We start from the raw sequence: 27,835 nt of genomic DNA, 5'->3' as shown, positions 1-27,835 counted from the left end.
AGGCTGCCCTCATCTTCAGGAGTATGCGCTGAGGGGTGCGAGGAGTGGAGAACCTTATGCACCAGCCAAGCACCAGGGAATCCACCCAGGCCCTCTGGCCGTAATCTGGGAGGTCTCTGATCCTGGTGGTACCTGCTAGGACCAACCACCAGCACGCCAAGGGATACTCTGCCACTGCACACTTAGCTCAGGGTTATGTAGCAGAGGCTACACGAGGAGATTTTCCCACTTGGCAGCTGCCTCGGACCTATTTGCTGAGCCCAACTTCCAGGTCCAGAGGAGTCCCTGGTAGAAGACTAGCAGATCCTGCGGAAAACCCCTTGGATGGAAGTAAAAGAGCTACCAGTCGTATTGGAGCCTTCAGAGGCAGTGGAGGAAGATGTGTGCCAATGCATGCCACACTGGACTACCTGCACCATAAAGGAGTCTCTGCAGAGCCTGGAGGCAGAGGACATGGACCTGATTGCAGAGGCAGAGCAGGCCCTATCCCCACTCCTCCAGGGGAAGGCTCAGACTCCCTGCAGAGACCCAGTGATGTCCTGGCCAAAAGAACTCCAGAGTTACCCTCTGAAAGTAGGCCAGGGAATCCAGGGTTGGGCTCAGGGAGTTGAGCTGGTGATAGAGCATGGATTAAGCACTACCCTCCGCCCCCACAGGGAAAGGCACCGGAGCAGTCCCATCCATGCTCCACCACCCTGTCCTCCACATTTTGCTAGTTCTCTTGCAGAGAGGGATGGAGGGTAGAAAGGGACACAGCCAGATAGAAAGGCGGACCTGCGCTCCACCGGATGGCCTGGCGCGCAGGTGGTAGGGAGCTCACCCGCCACCCATCCCCAACTATTCCCCATATTTGCACTTATTCCTTTCCCTACTCCTGCCACTATGCCCTTAGGGCTTTTAACCTGTTTTTGATTTTTTTTTATTTGTTGCCTGCCTGCTTGTCCTGTTTTTTCTCATTGAACCCTCCTTTTCCATGGGCACAGGCTTTGTTCCACTACCAATTTAGCAAGGGAGGGTGGGTTCCTTAACTAGCTCCCACCCCTCCTAGTCATTTTCCTTTTTGTAATTACCCTACGCGGTGCTCTTCTTCGTAGTTGGGGGTGCTGTATATATAACCTTCTCCCGCTTTACCCACTGTAATGGCTGCCACCTGTCTAGTTGCAAAGCCCAATTTCTGTCTCAGACTTTTAATTAGTGATTTGCAACTATTATAATTTGTGGGTGCTTTGTCGTGCTTTAAGGTTTTTTGTTTTTTTTTTTACCATTTTTGGAGCACATGATTTTTTTTTTTTAAATTTTAGAGGTTTTAGCTTAATTTTTTCTTTCTTTTTTTTTTCATTTTTGAAGCACCTCTTTTACTATTTCCAGTTGGATTTATGTATTTGTAGCCAGCACTTTCCAATTGTCTGCTCCCTTTTTCGTTTGGTTTAGCTTTTTTTGTAGAGATCCCTTTCTTTATTATTATTATTTTTTTTTTTACAGGAAGCTAAGCGGAGATAAGAATTATTACATGCCTCCCACAACAACCAAACTGCTGCTGCATTTCTTTTGGCAGCACTAGAGGGTTTGTATATGAGGATATACTGAGCCAATTTATTTTTTAGGTTCGAAATGGTGCACACATCAGCTAGGGCTTGTTTAGTTTAGCAACTGTGCCCAAATTTTTGAAGGGTTTATTTAAAAGGAATGATTTTTGAACAAAGTATTATTTTTGGATTTTTTTTAAAACATTTTTTATACAGGTGCTACCATTATTTGCCCACACTCTTATATCTTTCAGAGCTGGGTCTTATATAGAAAATACCGCCTGAACATGCCATCACAATATGTTAGTACAGCTTTTAAGGTTTTTTTAATTACTTTAAATTTTATGTTACCCACGCTGGCACTGGGGCTTACAATGTTTACCTCCCTGGGCCGGAGGGAGAGACGCTAAGCCTCTCTCCGTATTACTCGGTCTACTACCACCGAGGGTCCATACACCAATTACAAAACCCCTCCTGGGCAGAGCAAGGAACCCTAAGTCCTTCTTTTATGCATGCTACGGCTAAGGGTGTATGCACCAAGGATTTTTTAGTTCTTCTCCTTTTGCCCAGCACTTCTATGACCGGGGGTATACCCACCTGCAACTACTTTCCCCGCTGCCCGGAGTGGACCGGGGTGGAGAGAGGAATGTTAAACCTTTTTCTGTTTTTTGTTTTTTAAGCATGCTACGACCGAGGGTGGGCACACCTTTAATTATAAAATTCTTAACATGAAATACCAACAGTGCCGGGGAGAGCAAACATGAAATACCAAGGGCAGAACAGTTGGTGTGCTCCGCAGGCTCCCCGCTCCACAATTCTCCACCAAAAATGTGACAGATTTTTGTTACCAATCTGCCTGGGGCATCAGGTGATCAGGCTAAGGCTGCAGGATTATTAGGGGAGGAGATGAAGGAGCACACCAAGTGACTAATTTTAAAGCTTTATTAGGTTGATAACAGCGGTGAATGCTGGGTTCTCCCCACGTCACTCAAAAGAAGGAAGAAAGTGTTAGTGCCCAAGCCCTCACCCACTTTCATACTCACACACACAACCCAAGGTTGGCCAAGCCTGGGTGTACCGTAAGAGTCCTGTCCTGTGCCCAAACTGTCCAGGGTCCGCTGTTGATCTCTGAGTTGCTTCAGTTCTTGTAGGGAGTTTTAAGCCCTGGGTTCTTCTGGGGGTGTTTTGTTCAGGGACCTCTGTCCCGTGCTTTTTGTACCAGTCCCGACTGGCTTTCCGCGGCTTCCTCAACTTTTAAAAAACTTTTAGGGATGCAAGACTTTTGTTTTCCAACTAACTGACCTTTGCAGTCTTACCAGCTTGCAGCCCCTGCAGTTTTGTTTAGCTTTTTTTTTAATGGCTGGTCAGGGTTGAGATACAAGCTTCCGGCTTTTTGGCATTAGAGAATCTGTTTGTGTGCATTGGCCTTGGGTGGCAGTTTCACTCCTTATCTTCAAGCCAAGCTAAATTCTCAAGTTAACCTGTCCCTTTTTCCCTTCCTCCCTCTTCGGCCTCTCGCAACCTGCAAAAATTTTTTTTACTTTACACTTACACCTTCAACCCTTCCCAAAATCCTTTCCAGTGCATTTAAAAACATTAGCAATATACAATGCTGGTGCTTACCCAAAAAAAAACCATAAGGGGCAATTTTACTGTAACTGTAACAATATCTCTTCACTTGGTTGACCCAGACGGAGGAGGCCACCAAGTAAACAGCTTGGTAGGCCTCCACTTGTACTAGGTCACCTGTGTACAGGACTGCAAGGAGCAAAACACTGGCATACGCTGACAGGACCACCTGCAACTCTGGCTCATGGAGCACCAACCCCATTAACCTCCTGCAGAGGAGACGGAGGAAGGACTCGATGGCCATAGTACACTGGCCTGACAGCAGACAGCCTTGATGCACCCATTGACTGAAGATCACGGTTTCAGTCAGGGTCCAGTTGAGCTAGACCAAACACTCCATACAATACAACAGCATATAATAACTGGAGCTAGACCAAACACTCCATACAATACAATAGCATACAATAACTGGAGAAATCCCATGACTGGAACCTGAAGCCGAAAGCCCGCAGAATGCCCAGGAGATAATCATTATCCACCCTGTTGAATGCCTGCTCCTGGTCCAGGGATAGGCAGGCAAATAACAGATCATCTCTATACCCAAGCTTGAGGATGTCCCAGACCAAATAAAGATTATAAAAGATGAGACAGCTTGGGACACTGTACGTCCAGTCAGGATGGACCACGTTTGCCAACACAGACCCCAGCTGCAGTGAGATGGCCTTCGCTACAAGTTTGTAGTCCGTGATAAGGAACAAGGTGGGGCACCAATTCCGAATGTCATGGAGATCCCCTGTCTTGGGTAGCAGATCAAGCACAGGCCATTAGCATGACAGGAGGAGAACCCTGATCGATCCCAAAGGACTCGGCCAAGACGATGGTGAGGTCATGGCCAAAGACATCTCAGAATGCACAGTAGAACTCCATGGTCAGCTCGTCAATGCCCAGAGATGTATTGGTGGGCATCGGATGAAGGGTTTCCAAAAACTGAGCCAGAGTGAGTGGCAGATCCTGCTGGTCCCAGTAACCTGTGCTGACCGTCAGGAGTCCATCCCAGAGTACTCCACAGCATTGGTTGGATCCAGGGAGAAGGGGCTAGTGTAAAAAGCCCTGGCCCTCCCCCGCATCTCCACCGGATCTGTAAGAGGGATGCTGTAACCCACCAGGGGGAAGGTGATGTGCTTGTTAGCCCCACTCCTTTTCTCCAGGGTGTTGAAGAAGTCGGAGCTGCAATCCATTGAAGGTCCGGAGCTCCTCTGGCTTCTCCCAGCACACTCTGCGGATGCCTCTCCAGCTTCAAGACATACCATTCCAACTGCTCTATTACTGCATCTCTCTGCCAGCTGGCTCCCCGGGAGTAATCACAGCAAAAGAGCCAGTCATGGACTTTCCCACATTCCACCACTGCTGCTTCGAGGGAAACATGTGCCTCTGCCCTTTGCCGGCCTGCCAAACTTTCCGAAGGACACCACAAAACCCACATCCTCTAGTAAGATATTATCAAAATGCCAATAGGCTGGTCCCGGTCTCTCCAAGATGAGAGAGGCCATCATGGCCACCAAATGATGGTCCGAGAATGGGGCGGGCAGAGATGGAGGCGAGATAAATAAACACATTCCAACAAGGAGTGGCACAACCAAGCATCCTCTACCCCATCAAGCTCACAGTCTACAACCTCCATCTGCTCTTCTACCTTTTCCCCTCAGCTATGGCTCCTTTCTGCTCCTCTTCCTCCATGCTGAGTGGGTTCCATTGATTCAAAGGGAGCATTGAGAGCACAAGAGAGACAGTCTTTTTCTACTCTAATTTCTGGTGCCACTAGTTGCTTTAGAACCTGGGAAGAGTAACTGCTGAAAAGTCTTCCTCTGTCCTGGGCTGAAACACAGTCAATGAGCAACATGGGGAAAGAGCTAGCTGAGTGTGGTTGGCACAGAAATGTGGACTGGAGAATGCTCAGTGGAGATGGAATGTTCAGAGCATTTTGCTGTCAGCCCTAGCAAACCTTTAATGAACACATGGAAACAATATTTTTCAGAGACTTGTAATTTGATCAAGTTTGGGGTTGATTTTCAGAGCAACAGAAAAGAGATGGAGCTAGGCGTCTGTCATGGAAAATTTCTGTCTGAGTGGTTAAAGTTTGGCAAAAATTATAATCAACTGAAAACTGTGTTATAATGGAATGTCTTAGGTAATCTTAATTATAGATAAGTGTTGCTGCAAGCTCCACCTAAAATAGTAATTATATTAATAATGTAGTAGGGAGAAGTCTCCTTTTCCTTCTCAGTTTTAGCCACTATCTTTAAAGAGATTTGATCCCCGCAGTCAGCTAAGACATTGTAAAATAAATAAATAGAATACAAGATTCACTGGAGATAGGTGGCAATTCTCCTTTGAAGAATGCACATAACTTAAGGATGTAAATGGCTTTTAAAGGACAATGACATTTTTGGTAGATTTTGCTGGCAGCTATGGCCAGGTTAAAATATCCCATTTTACTCTTCAGAAGATATTATTTTTACAAATCAAAATTTAACATTTTTTTAATCTAATGGTTCAGTAGTAGTGTACATCTCTGCAATAAAACAGAGATACTAAAATTAATTGAACATGCTATTGATAATCACTGTGTCAACCACTTTGTAGTCTTATGGGAATGAAAATACTCCTATTTTCATTTTAAACTTATATCATGACAAAAATTAAGACAAATGAAAAGTCTATTAAAAAAACCCACCAAAAATTAAAGAAAAATCTGAAATCTTATTAAAATTGAAAACGCCAAAATAGGTAAATGAAAGAATAGCCAGAGAAATATTAACCCATTCTTGACATTAATCTAAAAGTTATATGTTTCAAGAAAATATAAGTGAACCTATCATCAAAGGGGGCAGGGAGGATGAGAAAACTGAAGAATTTCAGTAATTAAGAGTGGGATTTTCAAAGCACTTAAGATAGGTAGGAGCATTGAAAGTTAAAGGAAAGGTAAATCTTTCTTTTAAAGACTGTGTCTACACTACAGCCTATGTTGTTAAAACATATGTCACTCAGGGGTGTGAATATTCCCTTTGAGTGACATAGTTACACCAACATAAGCATTTATGTGCACAGCGCTATGTCAGCGGAAGAGCTTCTCCAGCTGACATAGCTTCTGCTGCTCACATAAGTGTTTTTTACACTGATGGGAGAGCGCTCTCCTGTTGGCATAGAGCAGAGGTAGGCAACCTATGGCACGCGTGCCAAAGGCGGCATGCGAGCTGATTTTCAGTGGCACTCACACTACTGGGTCCTGGCCACCCACCCGGTCGGGGGGGCTCTACATTTTAATTTAATTTTAAATTAAGCTTCTTAAACATTTAAAAAACCTTATTTACTTTACATACAACAATAGTTTAGTTATATTTTATAGACTTATAGAAAGAGACCTTCTAAAAACGTTAAAATGTATTACTGGCACGCAAAACCTTAAATTAGAGTGAATAAATGAAGACTCGGCACATCACTTCTGAAAGGTTGCCGACCCTTGGCATAGAGCGTCTTCACCAGACAAACTGCAGCAGAGCAGGTGTACCACTATGTATAGATATACCCTAAAAGATATGCCATGGTGCAAACAGAGTTTGTGGGCTTGATCAGAAATTGCTGGGTGCAATTCTATGCAGGAAATTAGACTGAATGACCATAAGGTTTTCTTCTGGCCTTAAAATCTATTAAATAAATTCATGAGCCAAGGCACTTTTGAAAATCCCACTCATAATTATTAACAACATTCAACAAAGAACAATTCAGTGAAAAATAAATGCTACTTACGGACACAAACGGGAGTTTGTCCAGACCACTTATGATCTTGCAGGCAAATCCTGACAGATGTACCGACAAGCCGAAAGCCAGGGTTACACTGATAGACCACAGTGTCACGGTAACTGAAGCCATCCCCACTAATGTGGCCATTTACAATTGGATCTGGAGAACCACAATGCCCAGCTAGAATAAAGGAACAAACCAATCAATAAAACATATGTATATATAAAAATCCTGTTAATATTGAAAAGATGCTAATGGAAAAACTACTGCTTCGTTCATCTTCATGACAAGCATGATATTTGAACCAAATCCTGCAAGGCGCTGTGATAAGCACACTTCCCTTGATTTCCAGGGACGGCAACAGGAATTGCAGTGCTCAGTACACCTCTACCACGATATAACGCTGTCCTCGGGAGCCAAAAAATCTTACCGCATAATAGGTGAAACCACGTTATATCAAACTTGCTTTGATTCATCAGAGTGCGCAGCCCCGCCGCCCCGGAGCACTGCTTTACCACGTTATATCCGAATTCATGTTATATCAAGTCGCGTTATATCGGGGTAGAGGTATACTTCGGAGGATCAAGTGTTTAAGTTGAAATATTTTATTTATGTTTTGTATAACTTACTTACACCCTCAGTTTTAAAGGAACTTTGTCAAAAGTCAGATGGAGTTTCTTTTGTGGCAAGCCAAGAACATATACTGATATACAGGGAAGTCAATTTTTGAAACTAAGTTATTCACAGTTAAGCACTTAAATTCTAAACTTACAAACCGAACTTCTGATTGATAGAGATGATGAGCACTGACAGCTCCCACTAAAATCAATGGGCGATGTCATTGTTGGGTAACATGCTATGGGTGATACTTTTTAAAAAAGGGCCATTATTTTAGTAAGTGCAAGAGGTTAAGACCAACATTTTCAAATGTGGACATTGACTTTAAGGTCTTCGGCATTTGAGTGCCTTATCTGAGACAGCTTGGGCCGGATTTTAAAAGGCACTGAGCAACTGGAGATCCCATTAGTTTCAGTTGGACCTCTGGATGATAAATACTTCTGAGGCCTAATTTTTCAGCTATTTCAAGATGGGCACCCAAAACTACTGGCCATTTTCGAAAATTTGAATGTTTATGTGATGTTATATTCAATACTGAGGTGCAATATACAATGATGGGAGGTTTAGTCATATTTCAACTTATTTTCTCTGGGCCTGATTATCATTTGCACACGGCCCTTTTATATTTTTCTGGCACTAAATTACATTTACACTCTCTTTTAGGTCCCTTATTCTGCCTCAGCAGCACAAAAAGTGTAAATGAGAATTGGGCCTTCTATTTTATTTGTTTGTGTCACAGTCTTAAACATAGTTTTCTGGTGTACTTTATGGCAAGATTGTAACCTGCTCCTATGTGTTCACACAGGAAAATAAGGGGCCTGGTTAATGCCAATGGGTATGCTAAGTACTGACACAAGAATATATGGAGCATCTGAGAGGAGTATATGGACCATCTGAGAAGGTACTAGTGGGACAGAATTTCAGCTTGGTTGCACTCAGAAACTGAGACTGAATATGTACAAAGTGAGGCTGGAAGAGATGTGACAGACTGTAATGAATTCCCTTAGAACACAATTGACAAAAGCTGCCCTATTTGGCAGACTCCACAGAAGCAATGGACACACTGCAGGAGCAGACTGAAAGAGGGCCCTCCTCGTTGATTAACAGGAAAGGGGCGGGGGAGGGGGGCAGAAAGAGTAGAAAATTCCAATGAGATCTGGGTGACAGTTGAACTGATTTGGGTTGGCGCTCTGAGAAGTCCTGACAAAAAGACACTGTAAATATCTAAATAGTTAAGCTTATATACATTTTAATTTGTTAGATTAGTTCCTTTCTGTCTGGGATAAGTCATTTAGTGTGTCATCACTTTAAACCACAGCTGGGGGTGGGGGGGGGGTGCTGTTATACTGGAAGGTGTTAATGGTTGTTACCAAAAGTGTCTTTGATCTATGGACAATCACAGACCTGGTTAAAGACGACAGGTGTGTTATGCACCCTTCTTTCAGTTTAAATGGAAGGTGCAATTAAGTCTTTTTATGTAGCAAGATAGCTGGAAACAATGGAAACTACTGCCCAAGTACAGCAAGGGGCTACATGGCAAGGCATGGTCAAAAGAATAACCTTGTGGGATAAAGCCATCCCTGACTGCAAATGCAGTGGTTAGTGTTGTTTGACAAGCTGTGTTTGTGTATTAAAGGGAAAAAAGCAAGCAGAAAGCGAGAAAGCCTAAGAGGGAACAGAGATCAAGAGAAGCAAGAAACAGAGCTCCTCACACATGGATCTTACTGGGAAATCAGGTAGAGTGATTTCTGATCAAGGAAACAGGCAACTATTGTTTGTTTCTACTGCATTAAGAGAAACAGAAAAAATGGTTACTAACCTTCCATAATTATTTTTTTTCTATATGTGTTGTGCATGTCCATTCCACTCTAGGTGTGTGCGTGCCCCGAGTACAGTCGCTGGAAATATTTCCCTCAGTGGTACCCATCAGAGTGACTCAAGTGCCCTCTGCTGCTCCGTGCCAGTATAAAGTGTCCAGCCAATCCTATGCCTCCCTCCCACCAGTTCCTTCTTTCCAGAAAACTTCACTGTAGAAGGGTAGGTAGGTGGGTCATGGAATGGATATGTTCAACACATCTCAAAGAACAACAGTTATGGAAGGTTAGTAACTGTTCTTTTTCATCGAGTGATTGCACATGTGCATTCTGCTCTAGGTGACTCCCAAGCAAAAGAGTAGGTGGAGGGATCGGAGTTCGTGGACACACAGAGTGCAGTACAGGTTGACCAAATTTGGCATCATTTCTGGAATGCTGAGTGATGACATAATGGGAGGAGAACATATGCACCAATGCCCAGATAGCTGCTTTACAAATGTACTGAATACAAATCTGCACTAACAATGCTGCTGAGAATGCTTGTGATTTTGTGGAATGAGCAGTCAAGTTTGCCGGTAGTGAAACATCTGCCTGAACATAACAAGTGCGCATACATGAAGTAATCCAGGACAAAATTGTCTGTGAAGAGATAATAGACCTTTCATCACGTCCTCTACAGCTGTGAACAGTTGGGTGGAGCATTAGAATGGTCTTTTTATGTAGAAAGCTAGAACCTGTTTAACATCCCATGAGTGAAGACATCACTCATTCCTATTTGTGTGAGGCTTCAGATAGAAGAGGTAGGTAGATTGCTTGATTACTATGAAATTGTGAAACCAGTTTCAGGAGGAAACTGGGGTGAGGCCATAAACACATCTTATCTTTAAAGAAGACTATGTACAGAGGCTCCGATATGAGGGCACAGAGTTCTGAGGTCTTTCCAGCCAAAGTGATGGCCACTAAGAAAACCACTTTATAGGAGAGATATAATAGGGAGCACATTGCTTAAGGTTCAAACGGTGGACCCATAAGCTTTGATAAGACCAAATTCGGGTCCCAGTGAGGAAAGGGCTCTCTTACTTGAGGGTATAACCTTTCTAGGCCTTTGAGGAATCTGACAGACATGTCATTTGAAAAAAACAGACCAGTTCTCCACTCAAGGGTGGAAAGCTGATATTGCTATCAGGTCAGCCTTGATAGAGGAGATTGCTAAACCTTGCTGTTTCAGGTGCAATAAGTATTCAAGTATGACTGCCTGGGCAAGACTCCACACTGGGATGCCCAGGCAGAGAACCACTTCCACTTCAAGAGGTAAGTAGTCCTGGTGGATGGCCTTCTACTGCCTAGTAGGACCTGATGAACTTACTCTGAGAAATCCTGCTCTCTGGGATTTAGCCATGGAGCTTTAAGGCTCTTCGATGAAGTAAGCTCAGGTTTGGGTGGAGCAGCTGACCATGGTCCTGGGAAATTAGATCTCAGTGCAAGGGAAGTAGTATTGAAGTTGCCACTGAGAGATCTAGCAAGTGGAGAACCAGATAGGCCAGCCCATACTGGGGCTATCAGAATAATCCGGGCGTGGTCCCACTTGGTCTTTAGCAGCACTCTGTGCACAAGCAGGAAAGGTGGAAAAGCATAATAAAGGTGTCCCATCCACTGTAATAGGAAGATGACCATGATGGAACCCAGACTGTGGCCTTGTAGGGAGCAGAATTGGTGGCACTTTCTGTTGAATCTGCTTGTAAACAGGTTTATTTGGGGAGTGGCCCATTGTTGGAAAATGACTCTGGCCACATCTGGGCAGAAAGACCACTCATGACATCTGGAGAAAGACCTGCTGAGGTAATCTGACAGCTCATTCTGTGCTCCCAGAAGGTAAGAGGCCTCAAGGTTGATTGAGTGGGCAATGCAAAACTCCCAGAGATAAGAACCCCAGGAGGTACTGTAAGTACAGCGTCCAGAGGGAGACAGCTTGGCGAGTACACTGAGACCAGTCACACCTAGAGAGGTCTGAGGTGCAGTCTTGCATGTTGTACCATGTATGTGCATGAGGCCATGTGACCTAGGAGCCTCATACAGTTTCAGGCTGTTGTGATAGGATGAGATTTGAGGTGTGTAATCAGGGATCTGACTGATTGGAAATGTACCTCTGGGAGATAGGCCTTGGCCTGAGTACGGTTGATCACCACCCCAATGAACTCTATCCTCTGCACTGGAGTGAGGATAGACATGTCTGCATTTATTAGAAGGCCTAGGGCCTTAAAGGTCGATTGGATAAGTCAAATGTTGGACTGTACCTGACCCGTGGATTGGCCCTTGACTAGCCAATCGTCCAGATAAGGGCAGACCTGCACCCCTTACCTTCTCAGGGCAGCCATCACTACCATCATACATTTTGTAAACACCCGAGGAGCTGCAGACATGGAAAACCATGAATTGGTAGGGTGCATGGTTCACCACAAATCTGAGGAATCTTTGTTCCTTGTATATTGACACATGAAAATAAGTGTCTCTTAAATCAAGGATGGTGTGCCAGTTTCTGGGATCCAAGTAGGGGATAATGGATGCCAGAGTGACCATATGGAACTTTATAATTGTTGAGTTGATCCAGGTCCAAAATGGGTCTGACAGCTCCCTGGACTTTCGGGATTAGGAAATAATGGGAGTAGAACCCCTTCCCTCTTAAATTCTGCAGAACCTCTTCCACAGTCCCTCCTGAAGGATAAATTTAACCTCCTAGGCCACAAGTTCTTCATGACAGGGGTCCCTGAAGAGGAATGTGGGGAGTTGGGAAAGAGGGGTGGAAATAAACTGTCGGGTGTATCCAACTTCCACCGTGTTCAACACCCTGTCTGTGGTGATATGGGACCAAGCACCAAAGAAGTGGGAAAGGTGGTTTGCAAATAAAGGACAAATCAGGGTCTGGCATTGCAGAAACTGGTATGTCATCCTAAAGCAGCCAATCAAAATGCCTGCTTAGAACCTCCTGGATGACTGTGTGGGGCACGCATTGACATTGAGGTGGGACGAGGTGGTGGCCTATGACTAAGACCCCTATTTCTCTTCCTCTACAGGTCCTGACAGGGAGCCATGGCAGACTATCATAGAATCATAGAATATCAGGCTTGGAAGGGACCTCAGGAGGTCATCTAGTCCAACTCCCTGCTCAAAGCAGGACCAATCCCCAACTAAATCATCCCAGTGGCAAATGCCTCTGGTGTAGTTGGTTCCAAGATAGTATCAGTACCATGCGGTACCACAGATATATAAGGCTCTTCTGTTACCAGACTTGATGGTGCCTAAATAGCTGCTGGAGTCAACAATGCTGACTTCTATGGTACCAAGGTAGAGGAATGCTTTGGCTTAGATCACACTCTACTCTGATCCACATGCCTAGCAGTCTTACCAATGCCGAGCCAGTCTGTGCTAGTCTGACCGGTGTGGCTCAGATGGAGGTCTCAGTGACACCTCCATGAGCAAAAACTTCAGGCTGACCTCCCAATCCTTCTTCATGCAAGGCTTAAAGTCCCTGCAGATATGGCAGCAGTCCCCGATTTGAGCTTCTCCCAGGCACTTCAGACAACTTGACTGTAGATGTCTCAGGGGCAAAACCTTGTTACAGGAGGCACAGGGCTTAAAGCCCAGTGACCAAGGCATCCCTCAGCACCAGGCATCAGATGAAAATGCCACAAAAAACCCCCACAACTAACCAATTTACCAAACTTCATTAAAATTCACAGTAAATAACTACAACTAACTGTGTACAGTAAGAATAAAGACCACTTAGAGAGCTTGTGAATGCAAGAACAGCTCCAGTGACTGTTATGGGCTGTAAGAAGGAGCTGTGGGGGTGTGGGGTTCGCTGGGTACTTTATTTCTGTGCTAATGGTGCATGGTAGCAGAGGGCACTTGAGTCACCTTGACAGGTACCACTGAGGGAAAAATTTCTGGCAACTGTGCTCAGGGTGTGCACACACCTAGAGTGGAATGGACAAGTGCAATCATTCGAAGAAGAACTTTTTGTACCTTCTTTGTAAGTAAACAGTATTGCACCAAAGAATATACCAGACACATATCAATAATTTCTCCTCCTAATGGAAACAAATCTACAAAGCCCTGAATATTGGCTAACCTCTCAGGATAACAGGGCAAGAGCATCTTTGACGAAAAATGCCTATGAAACAGATGAAAAAAAGGAACATGAAGGGTTACTAGAAAGAAAAATAGTTTAATAATCACAAATGGTTTGAATCAAACAGAAACTGTGTACTCTTGCAGAGTCTTCTCAGTCGGCCCAAATCCTGAGATTCCTCACACTTGAATAATTTGATTATTGAATTACCAGTGAGTGAAAAATTAAGGTGCAATGGTTGCATTAAAGCCATATATATGGAAGCACAGGAAATCTCGGGTACAAGGATAATTCAGAAATTCCAACTGGAATATTACATTATTGCTATCTGAATAAGAACTTAACAGCCCTGTGCACTTACCATGTGATTCATTTCACTTACAGATCACTCCAGTTACTAGATTTAATGGTTTTCAGTCAGTCTGGCCTTGATTAGATTAAACATCCCAACAGCTCAAGAACTGAAGGAGCAGGACAATAAAATAGCAAATTTATCTAATTTCCCAATCAGGTCAAATTAGGTTCTAGGTACATTAAGGAGGCTGTTAGTGTATTATTTCTTATAATATGCTTTCAAGAACTAAAGAAATTACCGAACGGGGTTCAAGGTTGGGTCAGCACTTCCATTAGAGAGCTTGATCTACAAGCAGCAGCCAGAGTTATTTTATTTTTCTTTATAATAAAAAAAAAATCAAAGGGTTCTTTAAGGGTGCAGCAGTTTACCTGTGCACTAGCAATTGCAGGATAAAGGCCTTATACAGTAGTTCAGATTTAGCAGTGTAAAAGTCTCTATTTTTCTGGATTTTTACAGGTTTTTTAGTACATTTTTATGCTTTTAAAAAAAAGGCTACCTAGTATTTTTGAAAGTTGTTAAATAGACATTTAGGCATACATTTTGAAATATGTCTTTCTTTTGCGGGGAGTGAAATTTTGCATTTAAAATTCATAGCAGGACAAACATTGGTCCCAATTCTGCATGGCATATTTACTTAGCCTAACATTTAAGCATGTGCTTAACTCCATCCTTGTCTTCAGTGAGATTTAAGAACATACTTAAGAGCTGTTCTGTGTAGGGATGGGGTTAAGCACTTATTTAAGTGCTGTTCTGAATCAGGATTATTAATTGTTAGACACCTAAAATACCAGATTGATTTGCAAATGTATACAGAAATGTTTGGTCTTAAATGAATTACAGGTGCAATTTTTGTGGGCACAAAATGTTACAAGGAAAAACAGTACATGGGATCAAGCCAGGATGAAAAGTCTGGCCTTTGGACTCATTGGCCTTTTTGTAGGATTGGGCACTAAATGTTTTCATACTAACTGCCTGGAAATTGAAAGCCTTTAATTATCCATAGAACAGTTACTTTACAGCTCTCTTGGACACCATTTCTGAGACAGCTAACAAGAATACCAATTTTGATAACTTTTTTGTGATATGGATATTAGTTCATTAGAAACTGGACAGAGACCATGAGCTCTTTTTACATAGGCTAATGAGCCTACATAAATGAGAACTATTTTCAGCCACAGTTGTACTGAGCTAAATTTATGCCGGCACACTATCTCTGAAAGGCTCTCTTCTCCATGATCCAATGCATGCTGAAAATCAATGGGAGTCTTTCTATTGGGTTTAATGTGCTTTTTGAATCAGACCTAAAGCCCCCTTTAAAACATATATTTTGTATTCAAGTGTATTTTGCACTTGAAATGTGAGATAATAATATCTAAAAGAAACGTCTATAGATAGGCACAATTCTGGCAAAAGTCATGCACAGCATACATCTAACAAGAAATTTTTACAGGCAACACTGTCACTATTGACCTGGACTAGACTTGAGATGGCAAAGTGACATGATAAAGGAACTTCATTTCAGCCCCAGAGGTGTCATACCTCTTGGTGAGAGTGATGTGAGTTTTCTCAACAATATTTAAACAGAGAGTTTCATTCACCAGAGAAGTTGGCCTGGCATATTAAACAAATACCAAAGTCTCACAAAAAATGTTTAGGAAAAAGAAATAGGAAGTATCATAAGACAAACACTAATTTTAACAGACTAATAAATGACATCAACAATTGCTGCTGCAACCTTTAAAAAGTGAAAATATCTCTGGGGAAAATAATTTGAAACACAGATATCAGACAGAGGAATAAAGCTAGAAAGCAAAAACAATCAAAGGGACTGAAGGGTGATAATGGACATCCAATGAGTCATAGATTTGTAAAATGTTATGACAACATAAAGGCCAATAAAAAGAGGCATTGTTGGGAGTAAATGCATGAAATTGAACAAGGGAAAAAATCAAGCTGCATATCAGGAAAGTCTTCCTGATTCAGATATCTATTACCCTGCGTAACAGTTTCCCAAATAAGTGCTGGAAGGTGCACTGCTTGCACATTTAAAACTGGACTGAAATATACATTAGTAAATTTCCAGTAGAGAACAATCCTGTACTGAAAGAGAGATGGATGAGATGACCTAATAGGTCTTTTCCATCTCTAGATTACATGATCCTAAATTTTTGGCTACAATGATCAATTCATCTTTGGGGTTGTTTAATCTGCAGATGTATTTCACAGCAAGCATACAGAAAACAAAGAGAATGCTATTTAGGGTTCTAGAGATTAGAATAATTTATTATTCAAACATAGGAGAAAACTGATAGTAAGTATTGCTTAGTTTGTGCTAAGGACTGTTGTTACTGATCAGAAGATCAGATGGGTGATTTTTGGTCATAATATGTTAAAACTGAATGAAGCCTGGCACATGCTCCCTGATCTTGACTTGATGAAAAAATAAAACCTCTGTGTCTGATATAACCCATTCGCATTGGGTTCTATATAAGCCACTAAGCAGGGGCTTGGGAATATTTCCACTCCTCTTTTTGTTAGACACTGGACAGTCTGGTTTCTTTTTCCATTTTGGCCTGCATACTACATGACATATTTATTAAAATAACTGTGTATATTATTTCCATCTATATGTATGTCTCTATTTTATATAACAAGATGCCATCGCTCTTAACAATGTGTATTTTAAAATGGAAAAAAAAAACGGTGAAGAGTTAAACAAAACAAAAACAAACAAAAAAAATCAAGACAGATCTTCCAACAAAATACTTCAAACACCACTGCATCTTGCTATTTTAGCAATATGAATGTCATGGTACTTACAAAAGGATTCAATCTTCTTGTAAGTCATCACCATGGTATAGCAAATGACATCTTGTATCAGAAATAACATTAAAACAGAAAAAGTAACAAAGATAGTGTACTTTGGGGACAAAATATATCACAGGTACCATGGCACTACGATGACTGTATATTGGTAATAGAACCAAGAAGAAGTGCTGAGACGTTATCCTGTGCAAAGAAAAAACCTCTGAATAAATAAAGAAATAAAAGTGTTTGAAAATAAATTAAAATGGCTGCAGCTCCCAAACATCATAACTAGAATTCAAAGCCCTTGTGTTCCAAATGACTTTTGGAATGGATGAGTTGGATGAGTTAGTCTGCCACACTAAAAACCTGGTATGAGAAAGTTAGTTTCAGCATGTGTATCAGATAAAGCTATTTTCTTCAGAAAGGAAAATTAGCTGGGCCTCAACAAACCATTAAGAAATACCAAGAAAGACTTTAAAGAATTTCCTTTTCATTAAGGAGATGCTGGAGGGAGATGATATAATGCTACTGAAAATTTGCCACACACACACTCTCTCTCTCATCAGAAGTAGGAGAATGTAAAGTTTCTTGGAGGATAGTCTCAAGAAAATTATTTACCAAAAACTTTCATTCCTAATCTTTTTTGCACACATTTGTGCATTCCCAATCTCAACATGTAATTCCTTTATGTCACTTGAAAGGTGCTTTCTTGGCATTACATTCTGCTAACACACAGTGGCAAGACCATGACATAAGAACAGCCATACTGAGTCAGACCAATGGTCCATCTATCCCACTATCTCGTCTGTCATCAGTGCCAGATGCTTCTGAGGGACTGAACGGAACAGGGCAATTTTGAGAGATCCATTCTTTTTCATCCAATCTTGGCTTCTGGCAGTTGGAGATAGAGGGACACTTAAGGTTACCAGATAGCAAAACAGTGAAAAAACAGGACAGGGGATGGGGGGTAATAGGCACCTATATAAGAAAAAATCCCAAAAAACAGGACTGTCCCTTTAAAAACAGGATATCTGGTCACCCTAGGGACAACTGGAGCTTGGGTTTATGTCCCTGACCATCTTGGTTCATTGTCATTGATGGCCCCATCCTCCATGACCTTATCTAGTTTTTTTTTTAACCCAGTTATACAACATCCCCTGGCAATGAGTTCCACAGATTGACTGCATTGTGTGAAGAAGTACTTCCATCTGTTTTAAACCTGCGGCCTGTGAAGAGCTCAGATATTATGGTAATGAGGGATCATGAAAATACTTAGATTTGCATGTTTAGTAATCACTATTACGAAGCCAATATTTCCAGCTGTTATCATCACAGCAGTATCTGAGATGGTGGAATTATCTTCTATTTAAGTACATTGTTGGGTAAAATTGAACTCTAACAGGTGACAGTGCATGGTAACTTTTGACAAATGCTGATCTGTAAATGATGACTTACTGTAAAATTACACTTTAAAAAACTATGTTAAAACACGACGGCTAAAAAAATCAACCACTCAAAAGTTAGGTAATGCATAAATTAAAGTTGCTAATACAAACTTAATTCAGCCCACTTATGTATACAGAACCCATGCTTCATTTTTTCCTGACTCCCCCTGCCACTGTTATGCATAGTACTCCTTTGTCATTTTTTGCAAAAGTTGGAAGGAGGACAGTGAATGAGGCAGAGAACTGCAGGAAGAGAAAGGATGGTCTTATGGTTAAAGCATTTGAATGACACCCTTGGGAATTTGACTCTAATCCCGAAGCAAGTGCCCCAAGTTTCTATTTTTGCACCTACTCCTATTCAATGCATATGAAAGGCTGCTGATGTAGAAAGGGATGTGGGTTGGGGTGTAGTGTCAATGTGGTGCTGCCGATAAATTTATATCTCTTTTCCATTGAATCTGGATGGCGGTTGACTGGGCAAGAGTCTCTATTTTCCCAGTTTCTAGTCAAGATTTAGGATGGGAAGCACACTAGTTGTCTGAAACTTAAGACATATAAGACAAAAGTAATGCTGGTTGCTTTGGGAAAATGTTTACAAGAGCTGTCTGAGTCAGTATCTGGTCCCATGATACAGGGGGTTGTCTTCCTTTTCTTAACATTGAATTCAAATGATTATCTATGCCTGGCTAGGAAATTGTAACCTTTCCTTTTAGATGTGGACCATACCATATTTGCCAGCACAAGTCTGGATTATGCAATGCACTTTTCATGGATAGCCACCTGAAAACCACTCTAAAGCTGCAAATAAAGCAAAATACTACTGCTCACATATAGCTTCTATAAGGTGTTGAGCAGACATGCCAAACCTGCGGGGAAAAAACACACACACACACAGAAATTTGGCCTGTGAGTTGCTTATTGGCTAGTTTTTGGCTTGTAGCTTGTTGCTTGTTTTTTGTAGCTTGTTGCTTCTTCTTTTTTTATCAGCTCCCGGCAAGCAGGAGTAAGGGGAGGAGAAAGTCAGGGCTGCACAGCGGGCCCACCACAGTCCCAGATTGAACATCAGGAGGATCTAGTCACATAGAGTGTTGGGGTTCTTAGGGATTGGCTTGTTTTGGAATGGGATTAGCTTGATTTTTGGCTTATTGTGAAAGTTGAGGTGCTTATTTACCACATGAAAGTTGGCACCTGTGGTGCTGAGCCCTGATCAAGCAAATCACTTATGTGCATACTTAACCTAACATGAAAAGTCAATGGGCTTACTCACATGCTAAGTCAAGCACAGTTCTTAAGTGTTTAGCCATATTGTACTACCATGGCCTTTTATGGATTGCATACAAGCCAGTGCTCTGCAGTCCAGATTGGCTTCAGTGTGTTTCCAGGTACAGATTAGTTTTGACCTACATCTCTGAAGTTTGGGTCCTGGTTACCTTAGAGGCTGACTGTCTTCTCATATGATACCTTAGCAACTGAGAATACTTGAGATACTTGAGCCAAAGCCACACAAGTTTAAAGAGTGGGGCTTCTGGCAGGTTTTTTCAGTTTTGACTTGATCTTGCTCACACAAGCACAAGTTTTTTGAGCTTCAGGAGATTCTGCAAGGGCTATCAGTTTACCCAGGCTTCTGCTTAAGGGATTATTTTGAATGGATTTGGGTGTGCAGAAGGTAGTTAGAGTTCTTTCACTGCCAGTGTGCTCAAATGTAGAGTGCAGTGTTGATCTATTTTTATAGAATTTGCGCTGAGTGATTTTATTTTTGGATCAAGCATTTTATAAATCGGACAAAATAATTTAAAACTTAGTAAACAAAAATAAATAAATTACACGAAAGTAACTAAAACTAAGTGTTACTTTTGTGACAAATTCAGAAAGCTAGGCAAATCCCAGCTAACGAATGACTCTGGAGAAAGAGAATGCTCAAAAATTTCACAGCAAATTGGGCTAACATTTTACAGGGCTTTGATTAATGTGGATCCTGAAGATGGATATGTTGCTTCCTCTTTCTTTCATTTATCCTAACCTCTATACCTATTTTGTGTATTTTGGTACATTTGTTATATTTGGGGGAAAAATAATACAAATTATAAATACAAAGTAAGTTAGGCAAATATTATTATTAGCCCACCTGTTAATTTTACACAAAGAAGTCAGTTATCAATAAGCCATCTGCCTTAACATTTAACACCACAGCTAATTTTAGTTTTCTTATAAAACAGTTTTAGTATTTAATCCCAGATAAAATAGGAATGTTTAATGTGCATGACAATCATATCCTGGTGAGCTATTCTGTTCCATGAAACATTATGATGTGACATAGATAGCAAATCAATACAGAAGTCTTTCACCTTGATGACACCTATTGTATGTATTATGAATTATTTGGTTTGCTTCTTATGTTAGTTTTATCTTTGAAGGAAACAAGACACATATGGAGATAGATGCAGCATTTTGATATCCTAAGAATGCATTCAATAGTAATTTACAAGTATATCACAGTTTATTGCAAATCATTAAACTTTTTTCCATACATAAATGGTCCTCACTCATTTTAACACCACATTGAAGTCTGCCAAAAAGGAACATGAAGACCTTTTACCTACAGATATACTTAGTCAGTCAAACACACAGAAATGATACACATCTGAATTTTCTTGAAAGACAGATTTGCTTCAGCAACTCTGGAAAAAGTTCTGTCAGTTAATTGCACGATAAAACAATGCTGTTTTTGAGCTAAAGAACAATTTAATACACATGTAGTAATTATCTTTATCTTTTGTACCTTTTATGGTATTCAAGAGACCATTAACAAGATTACTAAAAGTTGGTTTTAATACTGTCCATTTTGCACTGAATTTCTCATTTCTTTCCCTCTGACTTTCTTTTTTAACCAAAAAAATTACCAAAGGAGAGAGAGTGAAAGAGGGTTGTATGTTAGAACACATTTATTGTGCCATTACCTTCTTCTTGCTCTAAACGTGGAAGAACAAAGTCTTTCTACTAAAGTCTTCATATGGACAAAAAACAAAATGGGGAAGGGGACTCCATATATTGACTGCAATATAAAAATTAAAGAAAGAATCCAACTCTATTATGAATACCTTTTCATTTTGTTTATATCTCAGGTGAGAAATTGTGATGGAATATCATTGATTGTGCCATGCCTGTCTTTTTGAAACAGAACATTTTCCTTTTATAAGCAAAGGAGTATTTTGTTCCTTCAGATGGACACTCTTTCGGCTTTTGTTCTAAAATGTTAGGCATAATTAGATAAAAACTGCTAAATTCTAATAGAGGAAAAGAAAATAATACACAACACGGCACATTTTCCATATTAGGACAGCTTCATTTTCTATAGTATTTATTGCACATTCACCTGACAGCGTTGCATTTCCAGGATCTAGTTATGAGTTTGAGTTGTAAAGAAAGACTTTAGGTATATTTACCCAGACATCGGGTTTCAGCGCCACTCCAGAGTCCATTTGCTAAGCATTCTCTCACATGAGATCCAACTAATGTGTACCCCGTGTTACAGGTGAAGATTGCAGTGGCTCCATACACCGTTAGGGTTCCAATCTTATTACCATTTGGTGGAGAAGGGAGGCCACCACAGGAGACAACTAGGGGGAAAACATAAAACTGAAACTGAAATATGAAATCATCTCTTCTTAATCTCTTAGATACAAAAAATAACACAATTCCTTATAGCTTTTGTAAATCTATGTTTTTGCATAGGCTTAATATATATATACATTTAAGAATCTGATGTGGCATATGCTCTAAATTAAGAGTTTAAAATTATGCCTTCATTGGCACAGGTGTGACAGATTAGGGAAATGCTCAAGGATCCCTTTCCCCCTCTAGGGCACCAGTGCAGAGGATAGATACAATCTACCTTACAGTCTGAAGCACAAAAGGAATGTGACGAACAACGCTAGTCATCCAAGATTCGGGCAGGTCTGAGTAGATCATGGCAGTACTCCAGAACACTGCTGATTCCTGTTGTACAGAATAGGAAGAATTGCCTTCCCCTGTACTTTCCCAGGTCTGTGGAGGTATTTTGCCTTTTAAAAGGCATGACGTTTTTATATATTGAACTCAGCACAGATGTTGATTTTTCTCAATATAGTATTTCTATTGATATTTACAATAATGTTATATACTGTAAACTAACCAATTAAATGTGATAAATCTTTCAATATGTCGATAACTGCTCAAACCTAGTTAAACCCGATCTGTTATTTTTCCTTGTTTCCGTTAATATACAATTAATAAGATGGTAATTGTGGTAGTCCTTTGTTGTCTGAGCTAGTTCAAGTTCTATTTTACTGACTGAGAGCACACACCTTTTCTACATTTTCTTATTTTCACAGGCACATGTTACTCAAAACTAAAATTTCAATGACAGGAAATTTCCTCTCTCAATTCTTAAGGCACTCTCTTCCTCTTCTATATTTAACTTGGTAATAATGGACAGCTGTAGTTTAGGAGCTATAATGGGATCCCATTGTGGAAACTAGGTAAACATATAACCTGGATTTCATTGTAGTCAATCACACAAGTACATGCATTTAGGAAATAGATTACCAAAGCTCATTGTGCACCAAACATCTGCTGAGGAGCATCACATGCTCCAGATTTAATGTAAGGATTCCTTTTGACTGCAATTCAAGTAATAACTGAATGAGTTTGTCGAGAGGTCCAATGTTGTAAGATGTATAAATATGCAGAATAATGATGATATGTACATAGCACACTCATTTTAATTTAGTTCACGAAAATATTATATAGTGGACTATACTATGCATACATATGTAGTAGTTTACAGTTGTGAAATGACCTCTGATTTTTCTAGCTGATTGAAATTGCAACAGCATGTTTGATGAGTTGTATTTTGTTTTGTTAAAGAAGCCATCTGCATAACCTTAAGGAGAAATGAAGTGCAACTAATACCCCCAATTAAGCCTCTCCAGCCATACCCAAACCTGACTTATAATGGATCTTTTAAAAAGTCACATTATATAAATGATATTGAGATATAAGATTTAAATGCTTTAATTACATTAACGATCATGTTTCAATTATCCCTCCTGCTGCCTCAAAAAACATAATTGTACACAGCTAGAACAGAATCTATATTTATACCATCTCTTCTGTATATGTGAGTGATAGAACACAGTACACACTGTCTTCTCAAAACAATCTTTAGTATATTTTTGGATCTTAATATTATATACACCATACAAAAGTACTGCTGAACATATTTTGACAGCTGATGTTTGCCCTCATTAAATTCTACGGATGAAATAACATCTTTATCTTACAAATAAATTAATAATAAACCTTTAATCAGGAGTGCATAAACAAGTCCATTAGGATTTTGCATCTATTCTTCTTATCTCTTTGTTAAATACATCCTATCTGGATCACTCTCTTTATTGTCTCCTCTAATTATCTTACTAGGATTTTTATCACTGTGGCAGTTTGTGAAGAACTGGCCTTTTCAACACACTTTTCAGCAGCTGGAGAATAGATTCCAGGATAACTACTTGTGATCCAGCTGCAAAATCAGTTTCCAACTAAAGAAGGTGGAAAAGTAAGCTTTAAAGATTATTTAATAGTTGCTACACAAAGGAAAAAAGGTATAATTTCAGTTAATGAACTCAAAACCTTATTCTTTTGAACTACAAAAGATAAATCAATATTCTCATTATTTCATAGCAATTATGAAAGAGCTATCCTATTTTTCTACCCTTATTTATTCAAAATGAATTGTTTGAAAAATAAACCTAAAGAAAAAACAACCCACCACTGTGACGTGTCATTCCATATACTTTATGAAAATATGCTTATGATATGAATATGACATAAATGAGATATACTTTATGCAAGATAGCTCATGTGAGATATCATTGAAAAGGTTAAGATTTACTGAATGAGATTATCCTATTTGTATGCATGTATCATTTCTGTATCTGAAATTAGGAATATTGACTATGTATCTGTATTTCAGCTATGCCACTTTGGGTGACACCCACTGCCAATACTTCAGGTACAACAATGGAAAAATCAAACAGGGCGGATGACCCATCAACAAGGACAATGGACTGTAAAAGAGCTTAGCCTTCCTGTGAACATGTGGGTCAGCCTGTGAAGAATGACTACAAGGGCCCGACAGAGTCAGGTGGTCTTGTCATCTGATACTAAAACATCATCTGTGACTTCTTGTAACTTTCCACTGTAAGGGAAGTGGGATCAAACTAGAAAACAAAGGACTCCCGCCTTATGCAAATACTATTTAAGGGTGGGGAGTGAGGCAATCCAGGTGATCAGTTCTCCCCTGCTATCCCACACAAGATGACTGCTGGAAACAACTAAGACTGAACAGGAGGAAAGAACTGGACCCAGGCTGGAAGGGCATCTGGCCTGTGAAGAAGATTATTAGAACTGCATTTAGGGTGAGAACTCACATGTAATCAGTTTCTTTAGTGTATTAAGCTTAGTTTGCATGCTGTTTTATTTTCTTAGTAATCTGCCTTGTTCTGTCTGCTACCTCCTTAACTACTTACAATACACCTATTGTAGTTAATAACTTTATTTTTGGTTTATAATACAACCCAGTTTATGTCATTTCTAACTGCGGGGGGCGGGGGGGGGGGGAAATTGTGCATATTCTCTTCCACATTGAGGAATATATCTTTGGGTCTGTAGTCCAAGTGAGGTGGACATCTGAGGGCTGGAGCAAGTCCCTTAAGCGGCATGTTCCCAGAGCTGATCTGCAGTTGGGTGTGACCCTGCCTGAGTGTTGTTAGAGGAGGTTTTAAGGGTCTGGCTCAGCAAGACAGGTAAAAGGGGACTCATGCTGGCAGAATAGGTAGACTCAGTGGTATCTCAGCACATCAGGTGACTTTCCAAGGGGGGCAACCCCTCACAGTACCACCATTCACAGAAAGTCCAAAAATCACATCATTGCCTTGCCCTAGTGGCTACTATACTTGCTTTTCTAGCCTATTTCAAAGTATATGTAAGCAATTTTATTTTGTTTTTTAGACAATTATATTGTTTTATTCAGTAGAGGTTCCTGCTTCTGCAGACACTTTCTTTACTTCCTCCCTTCCCTTTGCGAGCATGGGACACTGTTTCCCACCTGTCCTTGTTTATGCACGCTCCACGTGCTGACTGTCTGGAACAACACAGTTCTCAGTGTTTGGTGAGTGCAATTTGATTGGTTGCTATCCCTGGGTGGGAGGGGCTATACATACGGCTAACTACCTAGGAAGCTCTATTCACATTTTCTGCATTCCCACTTGTAGGGTCATGAAAGTGATGGGCCTACAATTTGCTTGGGGAAAACAAGGACTTATCTGCTGCACAATGAATGGTTTTCATTCATTAGTTCATCTAGCACAATGCAAAATGTTTCATGAACAAAAATGAAACTGGTAACAACTTACCCAATATGAATATGTCTGTATATTATTCCATCCTAGTGAAGGAAGCAGAGTGGTCCTTAGCAAAGAAGTTAAACTACAGTATTATATTTCTTTTTTAATGGGGTTTACTTCTACTTTGCTATAACTGTTATTTGGTTGCTTTTATCTTGTTTTAGAAATTTTGCTGTCTGACTTCCTTGCTCATATTCAAAGTCCCATCGTGAGACTTTGAGTATAATGCAAATTTATAGTGGGCTGTAGTCCACGAAAGCTTATGCTCTAATAAATTTGTTAGTCTCTAAGGTGCCACAAGTACTCCTGTTCTTCTTTTTGCGGATACAGACTAACACGGCTGTTACTCTGAAACTTATCTTTTTGCTTTATCTAAACTTCCTTGATTGTATAGTCTGTTGTCCTGTGACCCCAGACCTGATCTCAGGGAAGGTTGGTAAGCAAAATTAAATTATATTTCATGTAGTAAGGTACCTGGCTTTAGAAAGTGAGAAAAAGCTGTAATTATGCAAATAGGGGAAGTAAAGGTAACACAAATTTGAATAGTCCTTACAATAAATAGTTGCCCCAATAAATGCACAATAGTAAATAGGTGGTGAAATCACAGACAATCATTGCACTCTTGAATGAACTCATATAGAAAAATGATAAAAGAGAAAGATACCCTATCACCTCTGGGTGAACACTGCTCACAAAGTGATCACTCTATGTATGACCTATCAGTCCTCATCCTCAAAGAAATCCTGCACACTTTCAAAAGACCAGCCTGGGAGCTTAAATTCATAACTTTGTTAGACACACAAAAACAAGGACTGAATAGAGACACTGGATGTATGGCTTATTACAACAATCTATAACCCACTAACCCCATCCCAATTCCCCCCCACACACACACCCCACAACTGCTCCTCTCCCTCTTCCTTTCCTTTCTATGACTGGAGAGGTGTTTACCTGGCCACTTCACCATAAATAGTCCAGAGAAATATGTATTAACTACTTATGCTAAATAATCTGTTCCATCCTGTATTTAGCTGTGATACTCTGAGTAAGTTTCCCAGACCTAAAGAAGAGTTCTGTGTAAGCTTGAAAGCTTGTTTCTCTCACCAACAGAAGTTTACCCAATAAAAAGATATTACCTCATCCACCTTGTTTCTCTAATATCCTGGGACCGACATGGCTACAACAACACAGGACACAAGGCATTATTGACATTTCTGCAGGCTCTAGCAGGGGTATATAGTTTAGAGTGGCTCTGTTTATTTATTTCTGAGAAATCTGTCATTGAGCAATAGATCTTCTACTCCAAGAATTATTTTACATATGGGTTCAATTTGCGTATGAGGGAAGATTAGCTCATTCTAAAAAAAATCTTCCTTGGATTAATATACTTTTCAGAATAAAGTACAAAACTGATTCTGAAAGACTGTGTGGTCTACAGGTGGAGTACAGGATTGAAGGCAGATGTACTACCTCTCCCTCCGACCTCAACACAGGGAACAGGATGGTGTGAAGCTAATGATGTATCAGAGCTCTCTTCCGCCAAACCTTCCCAGAGAGACCCATAGGATGTTCTAAATTATGTAGGTTTTGGAGTCAGGACCAGCACAATCCACAGAAACAGGGAACCGTAATTAGATCCTGGACACATACACACTCTTCCCTACTTTTCCCCCCCTCCCGCCACCCACCACACAAAGCAGAGCTTGAATGTGGGAGAGTTTCCCCATATGTAAAAGGGATATTAATACATACATACCTTGCAGAGTCGCTGTGACAATAAGTTAATTAGCATTGTACAAAAACCTGAACATTTAAATTGCTACAGAATTACTTGGTATAAATGTCATGTACTACAGAATTATTGTCCATTCCCCAAGATAGTTGACTAACAGATTCTTTTCTCCTCCCTCTATGTTTCTTCACACTGCACAGGAAACCCTTGCTATATGCTTCCCCATCTTTTTAAACAGCCTCCTTGCTTCCACCAGGTTTCTGACTCCTAACCCTCATGGTAATTGAATATCACATCCTGCTTCTCCCAGCTTCCCCATACTCAGTCACTCTCTGTGACTTCACTTTTGTATTCTTCTTCGTCCATGCCTGGCCTTTATGTACAGGTCTTCTCTATCTGATTAGTTTAACCTACATATTATATCTGTATTTGCGTGTGTAGATTATCATTAGCAGTAAAGCTTTTTGTGGTATTTTTGTATGAAAGGTATTATATAAAAATGTGTTGTAATGAATGTATGAAATGGACCCAATCCTCAGACTTTATTCAACAGCATAAAGCAAAACAATGTAAACATATTCCCTTTCAGAAATTAC

General features: G+C 40.5%; 1 protein-coding gene across 1 annotated transcript in view; it reads right to left on the bottom strand.

The window, feature by feature from the left end:
- The window catches only part of CSMD1 (CUB and Sushi multiple domains 1), a 1,946,356-nt gene that overhangs the window by 96,049 nt on the left and 1,822,472 nt on the right, over window positions 1-27,835 (bottom strand). Inside the window, exons 52-53 of the mRNA XM_054023823.1 lie at window positions 21,509-21,682; window positions 6,903-7,076 (exon numbers count right to left, since the gene is read on the bottom strand). Coding sequence (XP_053879798.1) covers window positions 6,903-7,076; window positions 21,509-21,682 — 348 coding nt within the window. The remainder of the gene's footprint in view (window positions 1-6,902; window positions 7,077-21,508; window positions 21,683-27,835) is intronic.

Source organism: Malaclemys terrapin, chromosome 3, assembly GCF_027887155.1.
Source record: "Malaclemys terrapin pileata isolate rMalTer1 chromosome 3, rMalTer1.hap1, whole genome shotgun sequence".
Lineage (NCBI taxonomy): Eukaryota > Metazoa > Chordata > Testudines > Emydidae > Malaclemys > Malaclemys terrapin.
Note: the sequence above shows the minus strand (reverse complement) of the source record. Positions and strands in the feature narration are given on the sequence as shown.